The sequence below is a fragment of the Drosophila kikkawai genome, chromosome 2R, assembly GCF_030179895.1.
Source record: "Drosophila kikkawai strain 14028-0561.14 chromosome 2R, DkikHiC1v2, whole genome shotgun sequence".
Lineage (NCBI taxonomy): Eukaryota > Metazoa > Arthropoda > Insecta > Diptera > Drosophilidae > Drosophila > Drosophila kikkawai.
In genome coordinates this window covers 25,586,211-25,611,032 of record NC_091729.1, presented here as the reverse complement: position 1 = coordinate 25,611,032, position 24,822 = coordinate 25,586,211, and the positions used below count along the sequence as shown (strand labels likewise).

Genomic DNA, 24,822 nt, shown 5'->3' with positions numbered 1-24,822 from the left:
TTTTCTACGCTTGCAATGAATTATAACTTCTCCCAAAATTGGAACACCTTCCCCTTTCCCCACTTTCTACCATTTAAAAGAGCTGCAAAAACAACGATGTTTCTATCGATACTATCGGTGTTTTTAAAAACTTTTTTTATTTATTTAAATTGTTACTTAAAAAGTAAAGAAAGAAGGGAAATTCGTGGGGTTTTCACAATTTTCCTCTTGTGTTATAAACAATTTAAACATTTAGTTAAACTTTTGCAAGCAGACCGTATTTTTGAAAAATCGAACGGCGGTCACACTGCACTGCCTGCAATAACAACATAATATTTTTAAGCTAATTTCGCGCTGCAAAAAGTGCAATTTACGCAATGCAGCACACGCTCAGACGCTGCCTGGGCATGGCCCGGGCGCCCCTGCTCCGCCTCCACCCCAGTGCCACAGTCGTCGCCACCTGCAACCGGGAACCGGCGGGGATCCCCAGGCGCAACCTCGCCTCGGTGCCGCAGGAACAGAACAAAAAGGAACCGGACGCGAGGGAGAGCCCCAACCGCCTGCCCCGGCTCATGGACTTTCCCGAAATCGTGTGGCCCTCGGCCCTGAACTCGCTCAAGAACTGGATCACCATCCAGTTTATCATCCGGCCCTACTTTGACAGCGAGTTCCAGCTTAAGGATTTCATATACGGCGCCAAGCAGGCCCTGCAGGTGGTGTCCTCAAGACTGATGGGCGGCGACCTGGACTCGCTGGACAAGCTGGTCTCGCCGGAGGCAATTGCGGAGCTGCGACCCGTGATACAGAAGCTCTCGATGACCCAGCGGCGGCAGCTGGAGATAAGGGAGAGCGACATCTACCTCAGCTTCCCCTACCAGGTGGGCATCATGTTCGACGAGGCCAACGACAAGCTGCAGAAGCGCTTCGTCGAGATCACCATGGTCTTCCACGTGATGCGCGGCCTGTCCGAGATGCGGGAGCGCGGCGAGGAGATTCCCTGGAACATGGGGTGAGTTGAACACCCAACTTGTCTTGCAAAATCCCGGCTTACCTCTGCTCTCCTGTAGCACGCTGCCCGAGTACCAGGACAAGGTGTTCATCTGCAACTACCGCTTCATTAAGGAATTCACCGCTGGGCAGCAGTCGGACTGGACCATCAACGTGGCCAACCAGTTCCGGGCCATCGACCTGATCAATGAGACCAAATAGCACATGCTCCCGCCACCCTAGCCCTAGATATTAGATGGTCATCCCGCCACCGCCTTCGTTGGAATAAAAGTTTCGTTGCCGCATTTAGGTATAAAAAACGATGAACTTTACTGTGAATCTCGGATTTAAATTAGGTTCATGGTGGAATGAGTGCTTGGAGCGGTATGTGCTTGGTGCTTAGTGCTGCTTCTTCGCCGCGGCCTCGTGCTTGGACCTGTAGATGCCCTTGGGATCGTACTTCTCGAGCAGAAGATTCCACTCGCCGGCCCTGCGAGCGCGCAGGAAGTTGATCACCTTCTCGGAGTTGCGGCGCTGGATGGGGGTGCACTTGGAGCAGTCCGATTGCAGGGCGTCGGGCAGCAGGCGCTTCAGTTCGCGGCCCTCGGGCGTGCACGGGCCCTTATCCATCAGGCACTTGAGGTAGTTGTTCAGGACCCGGTCGTTGCCCAGCACCTCGTCCACGTTGACGTTGTCGAACTTGTTGGTGTACTGCTTCTCGGGAGCGGCGGCCGCCAGACCGGCAATCACGCAGAATACGATGGCTAGGGAAGCTTTCATCTTGACGTGTAGCTGCAAAGAGAGAGAGGAGAGAGTTAGAAATGGTGACGCCGAGAAGAATGCTGGGATGCGGCAGCAGGCGTCGCTGCGTCTCGGCTTCGACGAGCAAAATCATCCGAGGTGAGTGCTGCGCTGCCCGCTTTGTCGTCATGCATTATTAATGGCCCTTGGCATATATATCGCATATGCATACTAATTGGCGTTCGTTTGGATTCAATATTTTACAAAGAAGATTTCACAATTCCCATTCCGGAGTCCACGACCACGTCGCCCTATCCGCTTTCGACTTCTATGTTGAGCTCTGTTGCTTTGCCAGCTCGCCCCGAATTTACGCAATCAGCGCGGAGAGCTCCCAGCGGGATTCCTGGCTTGTTTTGGATTTCCTTTCGGCTTTGTCTACTCACTTCTTTTCCGGACCTTTTCGGGCTAACGCTATCGATGGAGGCACAGCTTGGATTGCGAGCAGTTAGCCTGGTCGCCTGGCTTATATACCAGGAGCTTTAGCGGCGCTTACACTGAGCGCAATTCCCAGCTCCCCAGCTCTTCGGGAAGCTTTCGCAGGCGGGCAGCGGCGGCGGCCGAAGCCTCGACGCCGAACCGGATTTCGGATGTCGGATTTCGGTGACTGACTTAAGGTTTTGTGTATTTTTTTTGTTTCTGCCGAATTTCGGCAAGTCCAAAGGCGGGCCAGCGGTTCAAAGGGTGGAATGGAAATGGACGGAATGGGAGTTTTACGATATCACAGATCCATCTCTGCGCTCACCCCGCAAGCCGGCAGGTTTGTTTACCCGCTCACGTACGGAATTCGTAGGAAAAGCCATTGACGTACGTGAAAATTGAAATTTACATGTTGATTTTGGCCAGTTGGGGAGTGGGACTGGGACGGGATAAAGCTTGAAGCTCGGTTTCCTACTCTTTAACGATCGCATTTGTGGCGACTTGTTGTGTCTTGGTTGCTGCCGCTGTGTTGTAATCACTTTTATGCATTTTCATTTCCCTTTTAATTATCTATCTCGCTGGCTCTTGGAATCGCACGCACCAGTCTAGACCAGATTTCGAAAGCTCTTTCGGCGTGGCTCGGCTTGGCTCGATGTGTTTTGTTTTGGTTTCAGTGCAGTCGTAGCCTGATCGATTTCAACTGGTCTGGGCTTCGGCTTGGGTCTGAGCCATGGGGATTTACCCGAGCCCGGCACCGCACTCCCCCCGGTCTTTGGCCAGGTGGACAGCGCAGCGTGACTCTGGGTTTTTCGGCCAGACAGCCAGCAAGGCAGCCAAAGCAGAGCCATCGCTATTCTGCGCTAATGGAGCCAGCCCCAGTTCGCACTGATAATTCTAGCTGGCTCTGGTGGGGCCAACAATAAGTGGCCATAAAACCAAAAATACAAAAATACACTTTATTCCCTCGTATAATTATGAGCAGTCGCGCCTTAACGACTGTCTCTTGACGCGGGCGATTCTACGGATCATCGCGCGGTCGCATCTTGGACCTGGGGGGTCTCGGAGGTCTAGGAAGGGGTCAATAAATCACCTGCGCTGTGACATAACACTCGTGCCAATTATACAAACAGCTTTCGGTCCGTCCGTCCCCGGTGATTAACATGCGAATTGGGGCATCCTTAGCCCCCAGGTATCGCATCGATTTATGCAAATCGAGACTGCTCCGAGTTGCTGGAAAGGAAAAAAACTCCCTACTCACTGACGGGGGAGGAGCGAAGGAGGAGAGGAAGGGTTGCTTACCTTGAAGCCGGCCAGGGCATCAGCTCCAGCTCGGGCTGCGAGAAAAGATCATGCGACATGTGCAGGTTCAGGTTCAGGAAGGAGAGGCGAGCAAGGCGAAATAAAGTAAACAAACCGCAAAGTACACAACGGCGGCGGTGGCGGCGGCTGCGGCTCAAGAAATACTAACAATAAAAAATTAATGTACAGATTTAAAAAAAAACGCAAAACACAAATAAATCTTCGGCCAGTACGTGCCCAAGTTTTCATTGTCAAGCCTCAGAGCGAGGCAAATCAAACGAGAGCCGCGACCTCAAACCAAAGCCGAATTGTCAACAAAGGGAGGAGAAGCTGGGGCAGCTAAGCGAGCCGGCGGAGGGCAGCCGACCTGGCTGGAAGCTGGGACGGCTGACAGATAAGGTGAAATGAGGCACATTCAATTTTCAACTTAATCGTTATATTACGTAACGGCCAACTACTGATAAGTGCATCAGAGTGGCACCTCTAGCCTAGCCTAAGTCTGGTACAAACATATATACACGCGGGTCTAGTCCGGGAGTAGACACTACTTGACAGCCAGGTCGGAGAGCTGGCCGGGGAGGGTATGTTGCGCAAGGGCTGAGGTCGGCACGAACCTTGTCTCCAGCATGATGTTCCGCGTTCCGCCGCCGCACGCCTTGCGATAGAGGTCCACGTAACCCAGGTCGCCGCAGGCCACTCTGATGGCCTTTAGGAGGCTCCACACGGCCAGCAGCAGGAAGAAGCCCATGCAGTAGGGTTGCATGTGCTGCACCACGTTCACGTTGAACCACATCAGGGCCACTACCAAGAAGGGTAGCTCACCCATTTCCTGGAGAGAGAAAGGGTCAGGATCTCGGAGGAATCTCTGTGGAAGCGGAGGTACTTACAAACTCGTACCAAAAACTGGGCACCATCATATTGCTGTACCTCTTCAGGCGCCGGCTGAAGCTGCTCAGGTCTGGGATGGGAATGTTCGACTGGAAGCGGTACTTCTCCGTGACCGGTATACCCGTGATCGGCTCCAGGAGGATGAAGGGTTGGTGGTCCTCGGCGTTGGGCGTGTATCCCTCGTAATGCTCGCTCCAGTTGTAGCTGGTGCCGTAGAAGTGCGGCATTGAGAACGCAGATGGGGCATCGTCTGTGAGGATAAGAGGGTCAGGTTATATCCTTGCGTCTGGAATATCCGCAGGACACGTACTTATCACACACTTGGAGACGTCAAACATGCCGTCGTACAGCTTGTACGCGTAGGTGGTGTCCAGGCACTTCGGTGGCTTCTGGAGGGCCTCAAGCAGCGTGTAGCGGTAGGTGTTGACACCGTTGTAGACCTCCTGGCCGTGGTAGTTGAGCGGGAGCACTCGGCAGGACTCGATGGCGACGACGTCGAGCGGCGTGTTCGGCTGGACGAAGGGCGGGTAGAGGGAGTTGTCGAGGGCGCCAGTCACGTTGTACGGACACTCCTCACTTTCGTAACGGTAACTGTTCGAGGACTGCTCCTGGATGACGACTTCGTCGTTCAGGGCCTCGATGCGAAAAAAGTTCTCAATACCGCGCTCAGGGCCGATATTTACCGTGTATTCCTCCCTCTTGTCCTTGAGAGCCTGCGGGAATAGCTTAGCGATGAGAAAACACTGCTGGGGAAGGGCTTGCCCGGAACACTTACGTTGTGCAGGACCGCGACATTGGAGGCCAAGTTGGAAAACCTTGAGAGTCCTTGGAGCAAAGGTCGGGTGAACTCCCAGAGAAAGTAGTAAATGGAGTTGGTCACGAACTCGTCCTCGCTTGCAAAAATGGCGTCAAAACCGAGAGCCGAAAACGGTGCCTGGTGCTTTAGTTTCGCTGCGGCCCCCAGGAGAACGTTGTTGGTGGACGTAATGGTCCAGTTGAGCACATCGGGAGCCACGCTCTCCTCCGGCAGAAACTCCACGATGCGATAGCGGTGCTTGCTGTACTTCACGTGTGTCGCGTTGCGCTCCAGGATGTCATTGTAGCCCACTATATTGTAGGTAATGGGACCGATCTCCTGCACTTTCAGCCGAGTGTCGTTGCCGGCGAGGAATGCCTCGGCGTTGGTAACGTTGAAGACGTAATTCTTGAGCTTGCCGAACGGGGAGTTGATCCAGCTGTCCATAGTGGGCATTTCCTGGCGGAAGCGGACATGCTCCCTGGCCACCAGCACGCGGTAGTCCACGCTCAGTGACGCCACAAACAGGTAGATGCTGCCGGCTCCTAGGAGCAAGCAGAGCACAATCTTTACGTACTGGAGAAGCGTCATGGCTTAGGCTTGGGACGGATGAACTGGGACGGAAGCTGGGAACTGGACGCAGCCAAGACTGAAACGCGTCCGATCGGGGGAAAACACGCGATCCGTTTAAGTCGAATTCCAAATGCTTTCGGCAATTGTTTTACAGTCACTTATCACCACCAGCATCCAGCCTTCCCCCAGCTCCTCCTCCTCCTGCTCGGCCTGGTCTCGGGATCGGAACGGAATGAAAACAAAGTGTATAAAATCAAATAGCGGAAAGGCTATCAGTTAGCTGGACCGAGAGCAAATTCTGGTTCCCCCTCGGGCCGTCTGCGTGAATAGCGGAGATAATGACGCACCTCTGACCCGAGCATAGAATTAACGCTAATCTTGGTCCAAATATATGCTACCATTTTTCCAGAATGGCCTCGGCGGGCTTAGGATTACTTCAGAGGATTCCAGGCATCGCTCCCTCGGGAACTCACTACAGAGTATTCGATCAGCAGACCCCCTCGGGTGGGGCCAGGCCAGCCTTGGACGAGAGCAGGTGTGGATGGCCTGGTCCCTGGTCTTGTGGTCCCAGAGGTTGTGCCTTATCAGGCACAGACGGTCCGGTCCAGCGGGGCTTATCACTGACGCGGTCAGTTGACCGTGCAATGAAACAAATGACTCGCCATAAAAAGTCTGGCTCTGGCTTCAGCAGGGCGTCCAGCGCACTGATATGCAGCCTGGAGTCCCGGCGTATCAATAGACAGCTTAATGGCTATGCTGCTGAAATCCGGTCTGGCCTTAGTTCGAAATTGGGCAATAGAATAACTATAAACATTTAAATTTTCACAATGAATATTAGGGCTACTGATAACGCCCACCGGCATTGTTGGTATTAACTAGAATTTTATTACTTTTTTATTTATTATTACCCTAATCACTCTCGTACTTTTTATGGCTTATGACACCTGTGGAGGCCTGGGAAATCCGTAGCTCGGAGCCGATAAAAGTTATGAATGTGTAGATGTTCCCTACATAGCATACTTTTGGGATCCGTACTAAAGCCACAACTTAGTTTAGCATGGAAACCAATTGCAAAATTTAATTAGATTATAAATTAGATTTATAAACTAGACTAAATACGGGAAGCCAAATTTGTATACCCTTGAAGTTTGCCATTGGATCATTGCATCGAATCAAAAATCAATCCTAACTCAGCCAAAAATGGATAATTTCAGTTCGGAAAGCGTTTCTATGCTAGTTTTCTTCAGGTTTACAAATCTGCATACCAAATTTTTAATTTTAGGAAATCAAAATTTTTGATCATTTTTGAGAATTTTAATGATGTAACCCCTTATCAAATTTGTAAAAAAAATTGAAAATTTTTGATTTCCTTCCTAGATGGCTAGAAAAACGCGCCTGTTAATGCTGATCAAGAATATATATGATTTATAGGGTCGGAAATGACTGCTTCACTAAATAAAATCATAAGACTCTTCAAGAAGACGGAAATATTAGAATTCGTTATCATTATTTTTATATGATAATTTTTTTTGGACAAATCAAGGCCCTAAAAATATCATAACTAAGTCAAAAATGCAGCTAATTCCATTCGGAAAGCGTTTCTATGCTAGTTTTTTTCAGGTTAACAAATCTGCATACAGACTCTTAAATTTTAAGAAATCAAAATTTTTGGTCATTTTTGAGAATTTTAATGATGTAACCCCTTATCAAATTTTTAAAAAAATTGAAAATTTTTGATTTCCTTCCTAGATGGCTAGAAAGACGCGCCTGTTAATGCTGATCAAGAATATATATGATTTGTGGGGTCGGAAATGAGTGCTTCACTAAATAAAATCATAAGACCCTTCAAAAAGATGGAAATATTTGAATTCATTATCATTATTTCTATATGATAATTTTTTTTGGACAAATCAAGGCCCTAAAAATATCATAACTAAGTCAAAAATGCAGCTAATTCCATTCGGAAAGCGTTTCTATGCTAGTTTTTTTCAGGTTAACAAATCTGTATACAGAATCTTAAATTTTTAGAAATCAAAATTTTTAGTCATTTTTGAGAATTTTAATGATGTAACCCCTTATCAAATTTGTAAAAAAATTGAAAATTTTTGATTTCTTTCTGAGATGGCTAGAAAGATGCGCCTGTCAATGCTGATCAAGAATATATATGATTTATAGGGTCGGAAATGACTGCTTCACTAAATAAAATCATAATACCCTTCAAAAAGATGGAAATATTTGAATTCATTATCATTATTTCTATATGATAATTTTTTTTGGACAAATCAAGGCCCTAAAAATATCATAACTAAGTCAAAAATGCAGCAAATTCCATTCGGAAAGGGTTTCTATGCTAGTTTTTTCCAGGTTAACAAATCTGCATACAGAATCTTAAATTTTAAGAAATCAAAATTTTTGGTCATTTTTGAGAATTTTAATGATGTAACCCCTTATCAAATTTGTAAAAAAATTGAAAATTTTTGATTTCCTTCCGAGATGGCTAGAAAGGCGCGCCTGTTTATGCTGATCAAGAATATATATGATTTGTAGGGTCGGAAATGACTCCTTCTCTGCTTTGTAAGCTTCTGACTGAATTTAAAATACCCTGCAAGGATATTTACATATGTAGAAATATTGAACACCCATTGAATTATGTGCAGTTTAAAATTATATGGAATTATCAATGGAATTCTGAATCTTTCTAAATCGTATAAAGACTTAGATATATATAATTGTGTTTTTTAATAGCTAAACAATAAAAATTCTGCTGCTACCATTAGCATTGTATGTTTCCTTTGGCAAGCCATTGTAGGGACCCCAAACAAATTAATAATCTCTCCCTAAATGGGAGGCTTTAGCTCTAGCTTGTATGGAGTCAGAAATAGATTTTGGCCAATTGTCTCATTAAAATAATATCGTAGTTTATTGTACACACATTAATGAATATAAATTGTACACTCAATCGATAGAATTATGTATTTATTGAATAGAAATTTCCGATGCGGAGCTTGTCCGGCATTTTCGGCCTAATGAGGCACATTTGTATTCGAGAGGACGGAACCTTTTGTTTTATTTGAGAAACGTTTCCAGTGTTTTGTGACTTGACTTGTGACGGCTCTCTCGCCCGTCCGGATATCCAATTTAAACGAGGGGTTTAATCTGCTAGGACAGGGAAGGCTTCTGTTTTGGTATAACAAATCAAAGTTTGAGTCGAAGCTTTGAGCCTTAAAGCGATCACGACGGTTTTGTAAGACTACACATCCAAATTTTCATAACGATTACTTAAAACGATAACCTACATACAATACAATAGATACAGATACAGATACAGATACACATACAAATACATACAAGTCTTCCCAGCTCCATTTCTTCTAGACTACGGATTCGAATGGGAGGGGGGGGAACGGGAATAGGGGACAGGGAAACGGAATTGGGAATGCGGATGGGCTTGGGCTAGTCCCAGTTCCTAGCTAAAGGCTTACACTACACTATAAGACACCCAGAGACCCCTCGAACTGCGACCAGACTCCGACTAGAGCGCCTAGTATCTGGCGGCGGGTTGGTTCTCCTTGTTTTGCTTCTTGTTCATGTCCACCTGGGCGGTGGCCAGGTAGTTGGAGCCCTCCAGGTGCAGGGTGCTCTGCCGGTGCGAGTTGCGGATGAGGCAGAAGGTGGCGAGCAGCAGCAGGATGACGCCCAGGGCGCATAGGCCCAGAATGAGACCCAGGCGGATCTTGGGCGGCACCTGTTCGGCGAAACGCATCAGGTCGGTTACCTCGTCGGGCAGGTTGTCGATGCCCTCCTCGAACCACAGGATGGGGAAGATGATGTCTGGGAAGTTGGCCACCTGCTTGATGTCGAACACCTGGCTTACCGCCAGATTGATCTGGACGCGGCCACGCACGCGCAGCGTAGTTCCCAATTTCTGTAGGGGGAGAGAAAGGAAGAGAGGTCAAGAGAAGGGGCGTCCGCTTGGAGCCTGAAGTCTTACCGGCTGGACGTCGAAGAAGAACTGGTGCAATTCCTTCTGGGGCGGGGAGATGCCGTCCACTTGCGTCCTCAGGCTCTCATCGGCCAGGTAGAAATGCGGGAAGCTCAGCATAATGGGGGAATCTAAAGGAGAGTGAAATTAGATAAACCCTTCTTCTGAATTAGGAGTAACAGGGGAATCCCGCTCACCATATTGGCACAGGGAAACGTTGAAGAGGCCGTTGGGTGAGCACGAGGGTTTGCCGGCGGGGCAGAAGCACATGTTGTCCGGATGGCTGTCCACGTCGGCGAAGACCCACTCGGGCGGGGTGAAGCGGTAGCCGGGCACCTCGTTCGAGGTCTCCACCTCCTTTTCGAAGACCAGGGGCAGTAGGCGGCACAGGTCCTTGTCGTACACGTGCAGGATGCGGTCCTTTTCGATGTGCGGCGGGAAGATGGAGCCGTCGGTGCCCGCCAGACTGTTGCACGCATCGGTGGTCCAGTGGGGCAGGTGGGTGCGGCCGTTGTAGTTGTCGATGATGCCGTATTTTGTGATGTCATCAACGCCCGTGTTCACGGTGATGCGGTCGGAGGAGGTGCCATTCTTGCCGTACAGCAGGCCAAACTCTTCGTAGGGTAACTTCTGCTCCTTGGGTACCACGTCCTTGGCCAGTTTGAGGAGCGGATCCTCGTAGCCCCACAGCAGCTGTCCGACGGAAACCTGGACGAACGGCTTGATCTTCAGGATGTCCATGATGCTGGCCATGGCCAGTCGCAGGAACCTGCGCATTGCAAGCTCAAAGTTAGTGGCGGTCAGGGTCACGGTGGAGGAGCACTTACCTGGCCGCGTGCTTGCTCTGGGAGGTGGCGCTCAGCATGGGAATGTTGGGCACAATCACGACATCGTCTTCGGGGCCCACGGAGAGGTCTTCGCGGAACGAGTAGATCTTGCGCAGGTTGTAGCTCAGCGTGCCATTGTCATTCTCCACGATGTTTACCTTTTCCCAGGTCTCGCTGCAGATCGGGATGGGGTTTCAGATCGAGGCCGGCATCAGCTAAAGATACCACTTACCTGTAGACATAGGGTCCCACCTCGTCGACAATGGCCTTGGAGCCGTTGCTGAGGAAATCGTCGGCATTGGTCACATTGTAGATGTACAGGCTGATCCTGGGCTCCACTGGGGGTTTGGCCCACCAGCCGAAGGTCTTGGCGCCGGGGCGCAGGGCCACCATGCGGTCCACAACGGCATTGATCAGCACGGAGAATTCACAGGCCACCACAATGCCGCCGATTATCAGTGCCGCGGCAATGACGATCGTAATCCCTGGAAAACCAAAGCGATTGTTGAACAATTGTGTTCACCGAATGCATAAATTAACGCGGCCTCTGGGATGAGTCAGCCGGGAGGGGGATCGATCTGGTGTTGTCATTGGGCGGGGACGTGGAAACGTGGACTTGATCGAGGCAAATATTTAGGAAGAACGCTATAAATATTTATACGGCCCAGGATGAGTCCACCTAGGGTGAATCACTGCCCCTCTGACCTTTATTCCGGGTTATAAAACCTTCCAGAGCCAGTGACTTGTCTTATAAATATCCAGCAATTATTTGTGATTGAATAATTACAATTCGATCAGAGAACTGGAAAGTCTACTTAAAATAGAATGGGTTATAACCGGATTCCGAGAACCCTGGCCGAAGAAGACGACCTCTGAAACAGTTCTACTACGCAATAGCTCCAACTCAGGGAGTGGGCTATGGGGAAAGGTCGGAATAGTAGGAAGCTCCATAAAATGGCCAGTTTATCCTATCCGGCGCACTTTGAGCGGCTTTAACGTAAAGTAATCCCCATCCGAAGACCAGTCTAACCAGTCGCCAGGGCAGAAACTACGATATACAAGTGTATATATAGCCTGAGAGCGCAAACAATAACAAAAACAAGAATCGGGCACGTGGAGTTATAATCCAAAGCCAGGCGAATCGCATTGACTGGGCCGCCGAGCGTACTTGTGATTCCACCTCCCATTGCGTTGTGCATAATTTGCTGGACGGGATTATTAGTAATAATTTATTACAGAAATTAAGTCGGAAATATCCAAATGGAAATTTCTTGCACGGCAAAAATGTAGTTATACAATCAGATGTTAATGTCTCCCGGATCGGCATCATCATACTTACACCACTTCCTCAGGTATGTGCTGGACAGTTTGGTGCACAGCTTGTGCTTGGGCCCGTTCATGGTGTGGCTGGGTTTGGGGTGCTGTGGCTGGTTGTGCTAGTTCTGGAAGAGCAAAACAAAAGCATTCGTAAAGAGACCTAGAGATACTGGTTAAGTGGTTGTTTTGCATTGTTAATCTACAATTAAGAACGAAGCCAGATAAACTGGAATGCAATCGCTCATATCGCTGGCGGGTCGCGGCCATCGCTCGATGTTCATGATCTTGGGGGCCCCGATCATGGTCCCCCAATTCTCCCACAGGTAGATCTCGGGGAGATGACAGCGGAAGAGTGACAGAAATGCCGCTGCCGATGCCTCGACCTCAGACACGTTTTTGGGGCGTGTTGGCCTTGTGCTGTTTTGACATCGCTTCGCTCGTCGATGTCGATGTCGCTGTCGCTTTGTCGCTCTGTCGATGTGCGGTTTCGCCCAAAAGCTGATTTATCGCAGAGCACAGCAGCGAGAGAAACCGATTTGGGGGGACTGACTCCGGCAGAACCTTCAAGTCAGCACAACCTGGTACTGCTGCTAATTGCCAGCTGTACCTGTTGCTCCCTTCCTGGCAGGGTTTACCTTGGAGCTCTGCTTGGGCAATTAAACGCTCTTTAATGGGTCGGCAGGCTCTGCTCAGCTTCGCTCGGCTCTGCTGCTACCGCTGGGACCTTGACCGGGGCCAGGGCTACGCCAGAAACATGTATCTCTCAGGTGCGGATTCGTGCGTAAACCGAAACGTTTACTATTGACGATTCCAGGCAGGCCATTATTCATATTCATAAAACAAAGCTAAGCAGATTCGGATTCGGATTCGGAGACGGATTCGGCTAATGGCTGGCCATTTGCAGGCCCCGCACGGCTGGAGACAATAGAAACATTTTAATTGATCCCCTGACGTCCGATCCGAACCGATACTGTCCCGCCTAGCTGCATACAAACGGACTTACAACGCCTTATCGCAGCCAACTCCAGATGGAGCACGTTCGCACCTCGGACTGGTCTGTGCTGTTCTTGGAGTCTGGCGGAAGCAATAGAAGCGCTTTTATGATTTCTCCAACGAGAGATTCGGCTAAAAAGCATTAAACTTTGTACTTTGAGTTCGCTCTACCCTATCAGCGCACACACACTCGACCACAGCTACGAGTTTATTATTTGCCAAGTTTACTGCGCTTTCCGAACGCCACAAGGTCGCACTCCTCCGTCTCCGTCTCCGCCTCTCGGAGGCTCTGTCGCCGTCGCTCGAACGCACACTGGGCCGGGCTTAAATATTCGTACTCAGGCATTAGGCTGCGATCCACCACCATTGGGCAGTTGTCGACGACGATGCCCATCGAATACTAATTAGCCCATAATTATTTCACCTCAAATGAATTTTCGGTGACACTCGATCGGGCCCAGCATTTGGGCCATTAATCAATGACTTCAGCTCGGGATTGGGATTTTGATTAGGATTTGCATTCAGTTAACCATATTTTTCTGTTTAAATATCAGTTGTTTTGGTTTGCCTGCTAATTGGGGGTCTGTATTCACGGCCCATTGGCCCGCTGAGCCTTGCTTTTGCAGAGCCGAGTGGCTCTGACTCAGACTCAGGCTCAGATTCGAAGTTAGAACCACAGCTTTGTTGATTGTTTTGGTTTCCTCTTATCAGCTTGAAAGGAATGGGGAAACCCTAGCCGCCTCGGTCTCAGCATTACCAGCAGCGGCTCTTGGCATTCCAATGAAATGCGGCACAGCTGATGTAATGGTCTTATTTTATTTTGGTTTCACTTGTTGTGGCTTTTCAATTAGCAGCTCCAGCTGCCTGGCCAGAATCAGCAAGCTTCAATAGAAATTTACTTTCTAAAAACACACGTTTTGTGCGCGGATTGAACCGAAAGCGGAATCACGGCCAGTACATCCGCCGCGGCTCTGGGAGGCGTAGAGATCCAGTCGAGCCGAGGAGCCATGTCTCATAATTTCACTGCGTTTAAGTGTTGCACAAATAAATACAAGCGGTAGCAGCTATTTAGTGTGAGCAATTACCCTGACCCAATTTCGGGGCGGTTGCCACTGGCGTCGACCCGGGCATACCCTGCACTACGCTACAGAGGGTATTCGTTGGGTTAAGATTTTCCACTCGAAACGACTCGAGAAAGCCCTGCGAGCGGAGTGAAACTCAAAGGTGCTCGACTTTAAGTCTGTTCCAAAGTTAATCGACTTCGAAATGCAATAAATACTGCCAAGGCAATACATTACGATCGGTTAAGTGCCTTTGGCTAATAGAGAAACCTTGTTAAGCTGGACATTAAGTAGAAATTTACTGCTTTGTGATAGAAGTAACGAATCTTACAGGGTTTTTCTGTGCGAAAGGGTATTGCAGGAGTCGCTGCTCAGTCTTCGACCGAAATTCACCTGCATTTGATAATACAAAACGAAATGGCTTTTAAATTTGTGCCTTAAACAAGGTAGATGTCGCCGTCAATGGCGTGACTGACATGTGCGGCGGACTCGCGAGTGGCTCATCTTGGGCTGTCAGTAGGTCAGTTTCGCCGCAGTTACACCAGCGACCGTCGAGGAGTGTGGGGCTGGGGCTGCTTTCGCAGTGAAATGTGTCAACAGAAACAAAACCAGGCAATTGTCACCTCAATTTACGATCAACGGGGAACGGCCCCGAGCCCTAGACCTACCGCTGCTGCTGCTGCTGCTGCTACTAATGCCATGATGAAGATGATTCAAAGCTTCGGAGGTTTGCTGGGTTGCTGGGCAGCCCTCTCGGCCCCAGCTCTGGTGCAACCTTCGCATAATCGTCATAGTTATGTGGTCAAAAAAGAGAAAAATAAAGCTTGCAGCAGCAGGCCCCTCTATTTATTTATGTATTTATTTATTTATTTATCTGAGGTTTCTTGCCAGCGCACGCTTAGCTTCGGATCTTGTATCTTGTGTGTTTTCGGTAGACTTTTTATTTGATTTCGCTGTGTGCCGCTGGCTGGCTGGCTGCTTCGTGGCAGCTCTGCTCAGCCCAGCTCGACTCCGCTCGGCTCGAGTGCAGAGCAAAATTTCACTTTTTCCACACAAGTAATCATAAAACTATGCACGTACATCAAATGCGCTTTTGGCAGGGCCGCAGACAGCGTTTAGCGGCTGCCTCAAGCCTCAAGCCTCCAGACCCAAGACTCCAACACAAACAAAACAAAATCAAAGCCCCCCCCAGAGCCCCTAAAGCATAATTCAATGATTTTCCGCTTTTGTAGCGAGGCAAAGTCGCTGGCGAAGTGGTTTCATTTTGGCTGACTGGGCAAGGTCTTGCTCAACCAAGAGCCATGATCAGAGCGGAGACGCAGACGGAGATGGAGTTGGATTCGGCTTCGGATTCGAATCCGAATCCGAATGGGTACACTTGGAGCCAAGGGTCGGTGGTCCATTGATCGAACTGCAGCAATCGGACTCTCTTGCAGCTCCCTGGAATGCGACCAGTCGCTGGCTGGACAGGCTGGACGAGCCGGACGGTAGCTGGAGCTGGAGTAGCCACAAACCACAGGCATTTCCAAATGGCCACTAATACGAGTACGAGTACACACACACACACGCCGGGGCACTCACACACCGGGACAACGCGGACAGCTCACTCACACTGGGGGGGACTTGGCACGGTCTTGCCGCTTAGATTCTTGCGCCCGGACTGGAACTGGCAACTAGGGAACTGGGAACTTGGAGCGGCGGTACGAGGAACTCACGACAGGTGGAACGTCTCAATTGGGGGTGACCGCCGGCAAAAAACGTCAACGACTCGAACGCTCGCAGTGCCGCCGAGTAACTGAAGTCGCCGTCTTCGAGTGAAGCCCCAACGTAAGATGTTCAGGCGGCGAAAGCTCCCAGCCAGAAGCTTGGCTTGCTGCTCGGCGTTGCGACAAAGCGAAAACTGGAAAACCTGATAAACAGGTAGAGGCGAGCGGCGACGATTGGCCGGTAGCTCTAGTGTGCGATTGTGTCTGTGGCGCTGCAAAAGCGAGAGTAAACGAACGAGGAGAGCTTTCCACTGCAACGCATGCGATAAAAGCTCGGTCCGATCGAGATCGGGTGAGCCGAGGTGGACAGCGGTGGCCAGAGGTGGACAGAGGTGAGCCGGAGCCCCGTTGGCAGGCTGATAAACAAGTTTGTTGCTTGCATTGAAGTCTTTCGTTTCATTGCGTTGCATGGCGCGTTCCGTTTTGAACCCGAACCGAAGCCAAAATATCTCATTGATTGCGCTGCACCCGGGCCGATTATGATAGCTGCTGCTAGTGGCCGCCATGGAGTTGCATGTGACTCATGCAATTGTTGCCAAACCCCAGCGACGACAGGTTGCAGTCAAAGAATGTAAATAAAGTTGGGAGTTCCAGCGACGATTCAACGATCCAGCGGCGAATGGTTGATGGTTATTGTGCAAGTTCCCCCCTCTTGGGGCTGGTTCTACTGGGAAATGAGCGAATCCAGCTGTGGAAATACAAAAATGGCAGCTTGCTGCATTTGCATAAACCAATCGACATTACGGAGAAATATGAATTGGAAATTTTACTCGAGAAAGTTCTGGCTAATGATAACAATTTCCCAGCCATGAATCAGGGGCAAACTTCTGTATATCTAAATAGTTCCCAAAGAACTGGAAAACACAAGGAAAGTTCCAATAATCCCCTTTGATTTCAACAAATATAATGTCTTTACTAGAGTAGTTGAAGGTAATAGTTTTTAAATAATAAAATTTAAAAGACTAATTGGTAGTATAAGATAATGAGCCAAAACGTAATAAAGAATGTTTAGAAATTCCCTACCCTTGCAGTTTACCATAGGATCATGACATCGAGTCTAAAATCAATCCTAACTCAGTCAAAAAATCATTAATTAATGCAAATCAAGAATATATATGATGTATAGGCTCGGAAATGACTGCTTCACTCATAAGACCCTTCAAGAAGACGGAAATATTAGAATTCTTTATCATTATTTTTATATGATAATTTTTTTGGACAATTCAAGGTCCTAAAAATATCATAACTAAGTCAAAAATGAAGCAAATTCCATTCGGAAAGCGTTTCTATGTTAGTTTTTTCCAGGTTAACAAATCTGCATACAGAATTTAAAATTTTTTGAAATCAAAATTTTTGGTCATTTTCGACAATTTTAATGATGTAACCCCTTCTGAAATTTGTAAAAAAAATGAAAATTTTTGATTTCTTTCCGAGATGGCTAGAAAGATGCGCCTGACAATGCTGATCAAGAATATATATGATTTGTGGGGTCGGAAATGACTGCTTCACTAAATAAAATCATAAGACTCTTGAAGAAGACGGAAATATTGGAATTCTTTATCATTATTTTTATGATAGTTTTTTTGGACAAATCAAGGCCCTAAAAATATCATAACTAAGTCAAAAATGAAGCAAATTCCATTCGGAAAGCGTTTCTATGCTAGTTTTTTCCAGGTTAACAAATCTGCATACAGAATCTTAAATTTTTAGAAATCAAAATTTTTGGTCATTTTTGAGAATTTTAATGATGTAACCCCTTATCAAATTTTTAAAAAAATTGAAAATTTTTGATTTCTTTCCGAGATGGCTAGAAAGAAGCGCCTGTCAATGCTGATCAAGAATATATATGATTTGTGGGGTCGGAAATGATTGCTTAACTAAATAAAATCATAAGATCCTTCAAGAAGATGAAAATATTTGACACAGAAAAAGTAATTTTCGGCATTAAGCTTACTTCCCTGATTATATTAATATTCATGAGCTCAATAATTTCAAGACACTATTTTGTGCACTATAGCGAGGCTCATCTGCCCTATCACGGCTGCACTGTAAAGTAATTCACATTCTGGACTGGCAATAGCAAATGCTCTAGCTATGTAGAAGGCGAACCAAGACATTATCGCCCAGTAATTTTCGACATTCCTCGTCAAGTCCAACCACAACTACCCACCACACCCCACCCCACACACCGCCGCACCGTAGCCGACTCGACCCGTATCCGAAGCTCGACTCCACGGCGACTTTGCATGCCAATAAGGCTAACCGGGTTGCATGCGACCTTTCTGTTTATGTAAACTGTCGTACAAAATGGCGCATTTGTGGCCGTAAGTGATGCAATAATGATAAATAATAGCAAGCCCACTACGCATCATATATGTTAACTCAACTGTCGTGGCGTGGCGTGTCATCAATTGCGACAGATGACCTTCACCCCTACTCCCGTCCGAACTTAGGGTCAAGCTCTACTCACTAAACACAATGTCCCATATTTCCATCAAGGAGATGCGTTCCGGAAGGGCTTCCTTCCTTCTCGGCTTCAAAATTCGTCTCTTTTGCTAATAATTTCGGAATTTTTTCGTGTAGGTGAGTGTGATGGAAATTACTTGGCACTTGACGACCCGGCAACCAGGTTGATAAGCCGGCCCGTTCTCCTACGACTGATAAGATTCTCCTCTAAGCGGCCGTTGAGGAAGTGGTCACTATATAGATAGAGATTCCGGACTGGGCCTCGGACACACTGCGCTAGCTTAGCGACTGATGACTTAGAGCCACTTAGGCTGTCACCTGAACTTAAAAGCCCACCTAAGCTAGGGTCTGGAGAGGATGGGAGGGTGGCTGAACAGGTAAATATATTGCAGTCAGCGCGGCGGTTTGGACAGGGCCATTAACTAGCACGAACAGATTAGGATTGAGCTATTGAGTTATTGAAAACCCAACCGCGTCATCGGCCCGCGAGCAAAACAAAAGGTTCAGCGGGGCTATCAGTCGCTCAGTCGAACAAAACACACCGAGGCACTGGCTCCGAGCAGGGATTCGGATTCCGGTGCGGCCGGGGAACGGCAGATGAGTTGTAAACTCTTGACTAAGCTGATAAATGCCTGGGCACACAATCGTGGCCTGGCCGTGGGGTTCAATAACTCGGCTTCGGTGGGGGTTCTTCTAGCCGCGCACAGCGATCGTGCCGGGAGTCGGTCCCGACAGTCCGAGAGCCCGATGATAAGCCAATCTAAATATATCCAAGAGTTGCGAAATTGAAACAGAGAAATGAGCACTGAGAGTGGGAGAGATGGGAGCACCTATCCCGATGAGCTCCGTCTGCACTTCCCGCCGCCTTTGTTAACCGCTCGAGCAAACAATATGCAATTCTCCAAGTCAAGGGTTCCAGAACGTCTTAAGTGCTCAAGTGCTAATTAAACTGTTTTTTCAATTCCCTTGAGCAAAGCGTGCGCACACACCTATGAATAGACCCAGAGCTGTGGAGTAGGCGATAAAAGTACTATAGAGGAGATCGTGGCACTAGGTAATACTGCTATTAAAACGTTTACTAACTGCTCGAGCGCTTCTTCGGTTGGACTGTGGACTTGTTAAAAATTAAAAAAAATGAGAAGCTGTTAGCTGCCTCTGGCAAGCTGAGGTTTATATACCCTATCAGATCCAACAAAATCGATTAAGGAACATGGCTTAGACAAGATTATACTGATGGTAATCAGAATAGATTTATTATTAATGATACAATAAAATAGAAACCCTCAACGATCATGGGCTCTTCCTTTTCTACATTTACTTAATAGATCTTCAAAACAAAAACAAAATATATTATTTAAGATTATTAATAAGTGTCAAAAACTCTCTCCTTATTATTCTCACAGTGTGGTTCTCTGGGGAAACAATAAGCCAGTTCGCGATCCAGTTTGAGGCTCTCTCTTCCGCTCCATCTCCTAGCCCGGCTATAATGACGAGGCTGGAGCGGAACGAAACAGCTGGGAGGCTGCATCCATCTGGTTCTGCCATCTCTCGTCTCCGCCGAGAGTGGTCGCCATCAGTGGGTTCTTTGTGTGTTCGCTACGATTAAATTTGCACTTTGTCTCGCGGCGCACGCACAAAAGCCAAAGCTGCTACGTAGTAAACAAGAGATCCCGATTCCCGGCAGCGCTGTCGCCGCCAGTCGCTCGTCCAGCAGCGGTAATCAGCAATCGTAGCTGACCGCCCGCTCTTATCACTTGCTGCCCGTGCCAGTGGCAGAGACGCCGACTGCGACGCTGGGGCAACGTCGACGGCGACTGCGAGGAATGAGGAAAGAGGAGCGACTGCGTCGCGCTGCTGCCCCAGCTGCTGCTGCTGACTGCCAGGGCGAACTGATTCCGAGCGTCGTAGTAATAACTTGTTTGGTGGGCAGTACGCACCATTCCAGTCTAGCGGAGAACCAGTGCTCCAGTGGAAGCCCCAAATCCCCGCGAAGATCTAATCGGAGCAGTAGATAGTGCGTGGGTCGGGACCGAGTGCTTCGAGGTGCAATCAAACCTTAATCAAAATCCGCGGGCAAGTGGATCAAGCGGTGGCTATATAGAACAGCGATAACCGACCGAATTCCTCGCAAATTACCCGTAAATACTCCGGATTTAATTGTCGCTGTTCAGCTGGGAAAACTAAGCCTCGACTGGAAGGGGGGGGGAGAAAACAACACTGGAAAACCAGCTCCAACTCCAGCTGCAGCTCCAGTTAATCGAAGCAAGAGAAGAAAAAACAACAACAACAACAAAAAACAATAACAACGATCGAGCTGACAAAAGAGAACGGCGACAAAACAAAGAAGCAGGCGAACAAAGGCACACAGAGCAACAAAAAGAACAGAGCCCCAAGTGTGGAGAAGTGGAGAGAAAGAAAACGAGAAGAAGCGAGGCACGGATACAAAACAAGTCGGTCGCAGTCGCAGCATAGATACAGATACGGATACAGCCGCTGCATCCACTCGCAGCATCCACTAGGAGGAGAATCATCACCACTCTGCGGGGGAGGAGGGGGAGTAATAATATTCATCAGCCAGCTCAGCAGTGTTTTTTGTGCTGTGCACACAGCGTAAACACGACGAAATTGTTAATTAAGACGCCAAATGTTTGGCAGTCGTCGAAAGTGCAAAGCAAAGCAGCAAAACAGCGAGAGAGCGCCAGATAAGAGGTGTGTGTGTCTGGGAGTGTGGGTGCACTCTCCACTAGTGCCCGTGTGTCTGTGAGTGGGGTTTCGTTTCCATTTCGTTGCGAGCACGTTTGCCCACCACCTCAAAAAAAAAAACACCAAACAGCTGTACCGCAAAGCTCACGACAAGTGCATGCCGCCGATCTCCGCTCTTCGCTCTCGGGGCCTCTCTCACACACCCGCATCACGTTATCAGTCAATGGCACTTTTCTGCAACTGATTCCGGCGAGCGGATGAAAAGGGGGGCGGCTGCGGTGGAAACCGGGAACCTTCGTCTCGACAAGTCTAGCACCTTGCCATTGGAGTCTTCCAGGCGGTAAGTGTTGGTGTCAAGTGCAGTGGTATTTGGTGATAGCGGAATTTTTTCCCTAGTTCCCATCAGACTTGACTTTAGGTGTCCGGAAACAGACTAGGCTAAATAAGTTAATGCTAAAGGTTTGGTAATGTTATGCATATGTAGGAAAGAAAACATAGTTCTTGGTCAGATTAGTTCATAAGGTAATCACTACCAGGTTGGCCACAAATCCTCATAAGCTAAGTAGTTAAATTCGAAACTATTATATCTACCAATAGTGGGTTAAGTCCCAGCTCCTACAATCTGTTTGAATTTCAAGAGGATTATACAAAATGTTTACCATTAGTTTAATAAATTTATACAGGGACAAATAATTGCATCGGGTTACCTCCCAAAGCTCATCAGTTCCACCAACTATCTATTAGATTGTAGTCACATTATAATCAATAGAACCCCCTCCTAGCGTTCGTGTCACATTCATGTATAGCCCAAGAACGATCGTTAATATTGGAAAATTACTACGCTCAGGTTGCGCCTTATCAGAGCCGTTGACCGACCCGCTTTCAAAGTTGGCAAATCAGAACTTACCCCATGGTTGCCAAAGCTCAACTCTATGCACATACACTTAATAGCACACCCTGATACTTGTTGTCTCGATTAATTTATGAATTAATGCCTAGCACATACTACTGGGACCACGAATATACATATGTGTTCCTAGAAGCTGCTGATAAGAACGAGAGTATATAGAGCTGAACTTTGATTTCAGCACGGGCAGAAGCAGCGATCGCCGAGCAGCATGCGAAGGCTCTGGGAATATAAGCACCGATTAGTTTGTGAAAACATCTGTAATCGCATGGTTAAGAATCCTCGAGCCGCGGAAGATTGCTCCGAGAATCGAGAACAACGAACCACTGACTAATTATAATCGATCCTAGCACCAATTAAATCCAACAAATACTATTGCTCCTAGAGGTGTTATAGGTACGTCGCAGAGACTCTAAAATAGTGATACAATCTAGTTGTTGTAGTTGTGCCTATGTGTTCATTGAACCCGAGTTTAAGTCCCAGAATCAGCCTGATAAGCTAGTAATCTACTGCCAAAGCTATCCCTTTGAGGCGCCACGTGTTTGCCTTTCTACAGATAGCTTATGGGAGGGAATAAGCACATATCGTGGAGGCTGTGGCGTAATATTGGGATTTACATAAGCCCCCGATAAGAACTCTTCCATTTACAATACTTTCAGCTCTGCCCCAGATACACCCACAATGCCACGTGCAGCCACCAGCAACCCTGAGGTTGCTCACCAAGACTGCGATCTCACAGTGGCCGCCATCAGGTCCAAATCCAACACACTCAACTCCCAGCTGAACAGGGTGGGCACGGGAACCTTCGGGGGCTACGCCATGGCGAATGGGGCCGCGAAGCCAAAGCCGGTGCCGCAGATGATACTGGAGGCCTTGGGACTGCGAAATCAGGCGCAGAGCCACGAGCCAACGTCCAAGGATATTGGAACCCTGATAAGTGAGTAGAGCGCCGTTGATAAGCCGGGCAGCTCGATTAATCCGCGTCCTTCGTTTCCCCCAGTGCTGGGCGTAATGTTTCTGCTGTTCGTGATCGGCGTCACTGGATTCTTCGTGATGTGGTTCACCGAGTTCTACAACAACACAATGCTGGAGGTGAGAAATGCTACTATGCAGTCTTTAATACTACTTTCCAGCTAAATCGAACTAACCCACAGAATCTGATTCTGGCCGAGAATTCGGAAACGGCCAGAGACTGGCTCAACCCAGACCCCAAATTCGACACCTTACTGAAGGCGCACATATTCCATTATCCCAATATCGATGACTACTTGGCGGGGCGGGCGGACAAGATAAAAGTCGTGGACGTGGGTCCGCTCACTTACCAAGAACACACTGTCAAAGATGAAGTTTCCTTCAACAATAACTTTACGGTCACCTTCAGGGTAAGGATCATGCCGACATTCACGAGTGTTGCCTGGGCTCAACCATGTGATTCCATTTCAGGATCGCAAATCGTACAAGTTTCTGCCGGAAAAGTCGTCTGTTGGGGAGGACGAGGTGCTGATGGTTCCAAATGTGCCACTTATCTCAGCAGCTGGACACGTAAAACGCATGGCGTACGGCGATCGATTACTCGCCGGCTTCTTCATCAAACAGTACAAGGAGCCGCTCTTCAAAAATCTAACGGCCTCCGATTTTCTCTGGGGTTACGAGGACAAGATCATCAAGCTGAAGAGTCTGGGCATGGGGAAGAGGCGCTTTGGCCTCCTGATGAACGTAAGTGCCAGCCTCTGAAGCGTTCATTGCCCGGCTTTCTAATAGGTATCTTTCCTTAGCGCAACGGAACCAGCGTGGATTCGGTGCAGCTAAACACAGGCGAGGACGACATCAGGAAATTCAGCATTATCACCCAGTTCAATGGGATGCCGCAGCTGGACTACTGGGATGGCGACGAGTGCAATCGCATTGACGGCTCAGAGCCCTCAATGTTCTCGCCGAACCTGCTACAGAATCGAAGCATCATAAATGTGTTCCTTCAGGTCCTGTGCCGGAAAGTGCCGCTCCATTTCGAGAAGGAGGTTACCATCTTGAACAACATTGATGCGATTCGCTACAAGACGCCCATGAATGTGTTTGCCAAACCCGAATTTAATCCAGCGAACGCGTGCTACTGCAAGAACACGGAGATGTGCTTCGAGAGCGGGGTGATCAACGCCACCAAGTGCTACGGGGACTCGCCCATCTTTCCCTCATTTCCGCACTTTTTCACCGGCAATAAGACGTACTACGATCTCTTTGATGGAATTAAACCCGTGGCGGAACTGCACCAGACGTACGCCGATATCCATCCGCGCTTTGGCTTTCCCATCGGCGGAGCCTCACGCGTCCAGATCAACATCATGCTTGACAAGACGCCATTACTGGAAAGTAAGTAGGGCTTAGAGGACATCCTTTCCCCTTTACTCACGATCCTATCTATTCCAGATAAGGCCGAGCGCATAGCTAATGCCACCATACTTCCGCTGATCTGGATCGAGATCACCGCGGGTGACTTCGGTGAAGATGTGCTTCACACACTCTTCATGACCACCTATGGCCTGGACGCCATACAGCTCGCTCTCAAGTACGGCACCCTTCTCATATCGGTGACATCGTTCAGCCTTATCATCGCCGGGGTCTACTTCCTGAACAGCCGGCGTGAGGAGCAGCTCCAGGAGAGTAAGTCATCCGCCGAGCTGGAGGCGTTGAACAGCGGAATCGTCGTGGTGCAGCACGTCAACATGCCGGTGTCGGTGTAGCTAGCCATCCATCCGTGTGATCGAACAGTGCCATTAGTTATTTAGTTAGGGGCGGGTACGGGGGAAAGTTGTTGTTTTTTCAACTTGATGAGATTTTCGAATTTGTCTGCGCTTATCCTAGAATAGTTCTTACCGAATAAGAGTAAGCTTTAGTCTACAAAGAGTCGCCAGTTACCTTTAGTCTGTAGTTATCAGCTGTATATATGTTGTAAAAACAAAATGTTCAATAAACTGTTTATGACTTGTAGCGGAGCCTTCTATAATCTTTGAGTAGATTTATAAACCTCATTAAAAAAAAATGAATGGTATATAAAAGACGAAC

The 24,822-nt window shown here is 48.2% G+C and overlaps 5 protein-coding genes across 10 annotated transcripts; 2 read left to right on the top strand and 3 right to left on the bottom strand.

The window, feature by feature from the left end:
- The first annotated feature begins 267 nt into the window (after nucleotides 1–267).
- Nucleotides 268–1,286, top strand: LOC108072363 (m-AAA protease-interacting protein 1, mitochondrial). The gene is made up of 2 exons (XM_017163457.3): nucleotides 268–988; nucleotides 1,047–1,286. The coding sequence occupies exons 1-2, from the start codon at nucleotides 357–359 to the stop codon at nucleotides 1,186–1,188; spliced, it is 774 nt and encodes a 257-aa protein (XP_017018946.1). The 5' UTR covers nucleotides 268–356; the 3' UTR covers nucleotides 1,189–1,286.
- Nucleotides 1,272–2,615, bottom strand: Phk-3 (Pherokine 3). Of its 2 annotated transcripts, none has more exons than XM_070283917.1 (2): nucleotides 2,510–2,615; nucleotides 1,272–1,758 (listed from the first exon to the last, which is right to left on the bottom strand). In XM_070283917.1, exon 2 carries the CDS (start codon nucleotides 1,744–1,746, stop codon nucleotides 1,366–1,368), a length of 381 nt encoding a protein of 126 aa, XP_070140018.1. In that variant the 5' UTR covers nucleotides 1,747–1,758; nucleotides 2,510–2,615; the 3' UTR covers nucleotides 1,272–1,365. The 2 variants fall into 2 exon arrangements, with proteins under 2 accessions (XP_070140018.1, XP_017018947.1); XM_017163458.3 differs by lacking the exon at nucleotides 2,510–2,615 and adding an exon at nucleotides 2,151–2,482.
- Nucleotides 2,616–3,902: 1,287 nt separating this feature from the next.
- LOC108072240 (scavenger receptor class B member 1) lies at nucleotides 3,903–5,842 on the bottom strand. The gene is made up of 4 exons (XM_017163301.2): nucleotides 5,147–5,842; nucleotides 4,682–5,084; nucleotides 4,371–4,621; nucleotides 3,903–4,312 (listed from the first exon to the last, which is right to left on the bottom strand). Exons 1-4 carry the CDS (start codon nucleotides 5,756–5,758, stop codon nucleotides 4,028–4,030), a joined length of 1,551 nt encoding a protein of 516 aa, XP_017018790.1. The 5' UTR covers nucleotides 5,759–5,842; the 3' UTR covers nucleotides 3,903–4,027.
- A 2,791-nt stretch (nucleotides 5,843–8,633) lies between these two features.
- emp (epithelial membrane protein) lies at nucleotides 8,634–18,313 on the bottom strand. Of its 4 annotated transcripts, none has more exons than XM_017163463.3 (7): nucleotides 18,157–18,296; nucleotides 11,889–11,991; nucleotides 10,782–11,034; nucleotides 10,550–10,723; nucleotides 9,920–10,491; nucleotides 9,732–9,853; nucleotides 8,634–9,665 (listed from the first exon to the last, which is right to left on the bottom strand). In XM_017163463.3, exons 2-7 carry the CDS (start codon nucleotides 11,947–11,949, stop codon nucleotides 9,282–9,284), a joined length of 1,566 nt encoding a protein of 521 aa, XP_017018952.1. In that variant the 5' UTR covers nucleotides 11,950–11,991; nucleotides 18,157–18,296; the 3' UTR covers nucleotides 8,634–9,281. The 4 variants fall into 4 exon arrangements, with proteins under 4 accessions (XP_017018952.1, XP_017018951.1, XP_017018950.1 ...); XM_017163462.3 differs by lacking the exon at nucleotides 18,157–18,296 and adding an exon at nucleotides 15,636–15,762; XM_017163461.3 differs by lacking the exon at nucleotides 18,157–18,296 and adding an exon at nucleotides 15,532–15,715.
- A 1,665-nt stretch (nucleotides 18,314–19,978) lies between these two features.
- LOC108072313 (lysosome membrane protein 2) lies at nucleotides 19,979–24,747 on the top strand. Of its 2 annotated transcripts, none has more exons than XM_017163385.3 (7): nucleotides 19,979–21,195; nucleotides 22,422–22,699; nucleotides 22,763–22,854; nucleotides 22,917–23,144; nucleotides 23,206–23,478; nucleotides 23,538–24,129; nucleotides 24,187–24,747. In XM_017163385.3, exons 1-7 carry the CDS (start codon nucleotides 21,113–21,115, stop codon nucleotides 24,498–24,500), a joined length of 1,860 nt encoding a protein of 619 aa, XP_017018874.1. In that variant the 5' UTR covers nucleotides 19,979–21,112; the 3' UTR covers nucleotides 24,501–24,747. The 2 variants fall into 2 exon arrangements, with proteins under 2 accessions (XP_017018874.1, XP_017018876.1); XM_017163387.3 differs by lacking the exon at nucleotides 19,979–21,195 and adding an exon at nucleotides 21,959–22,158.
- Nucleotides 24,748–24,822: the final 75 nt, after the last annotated feature.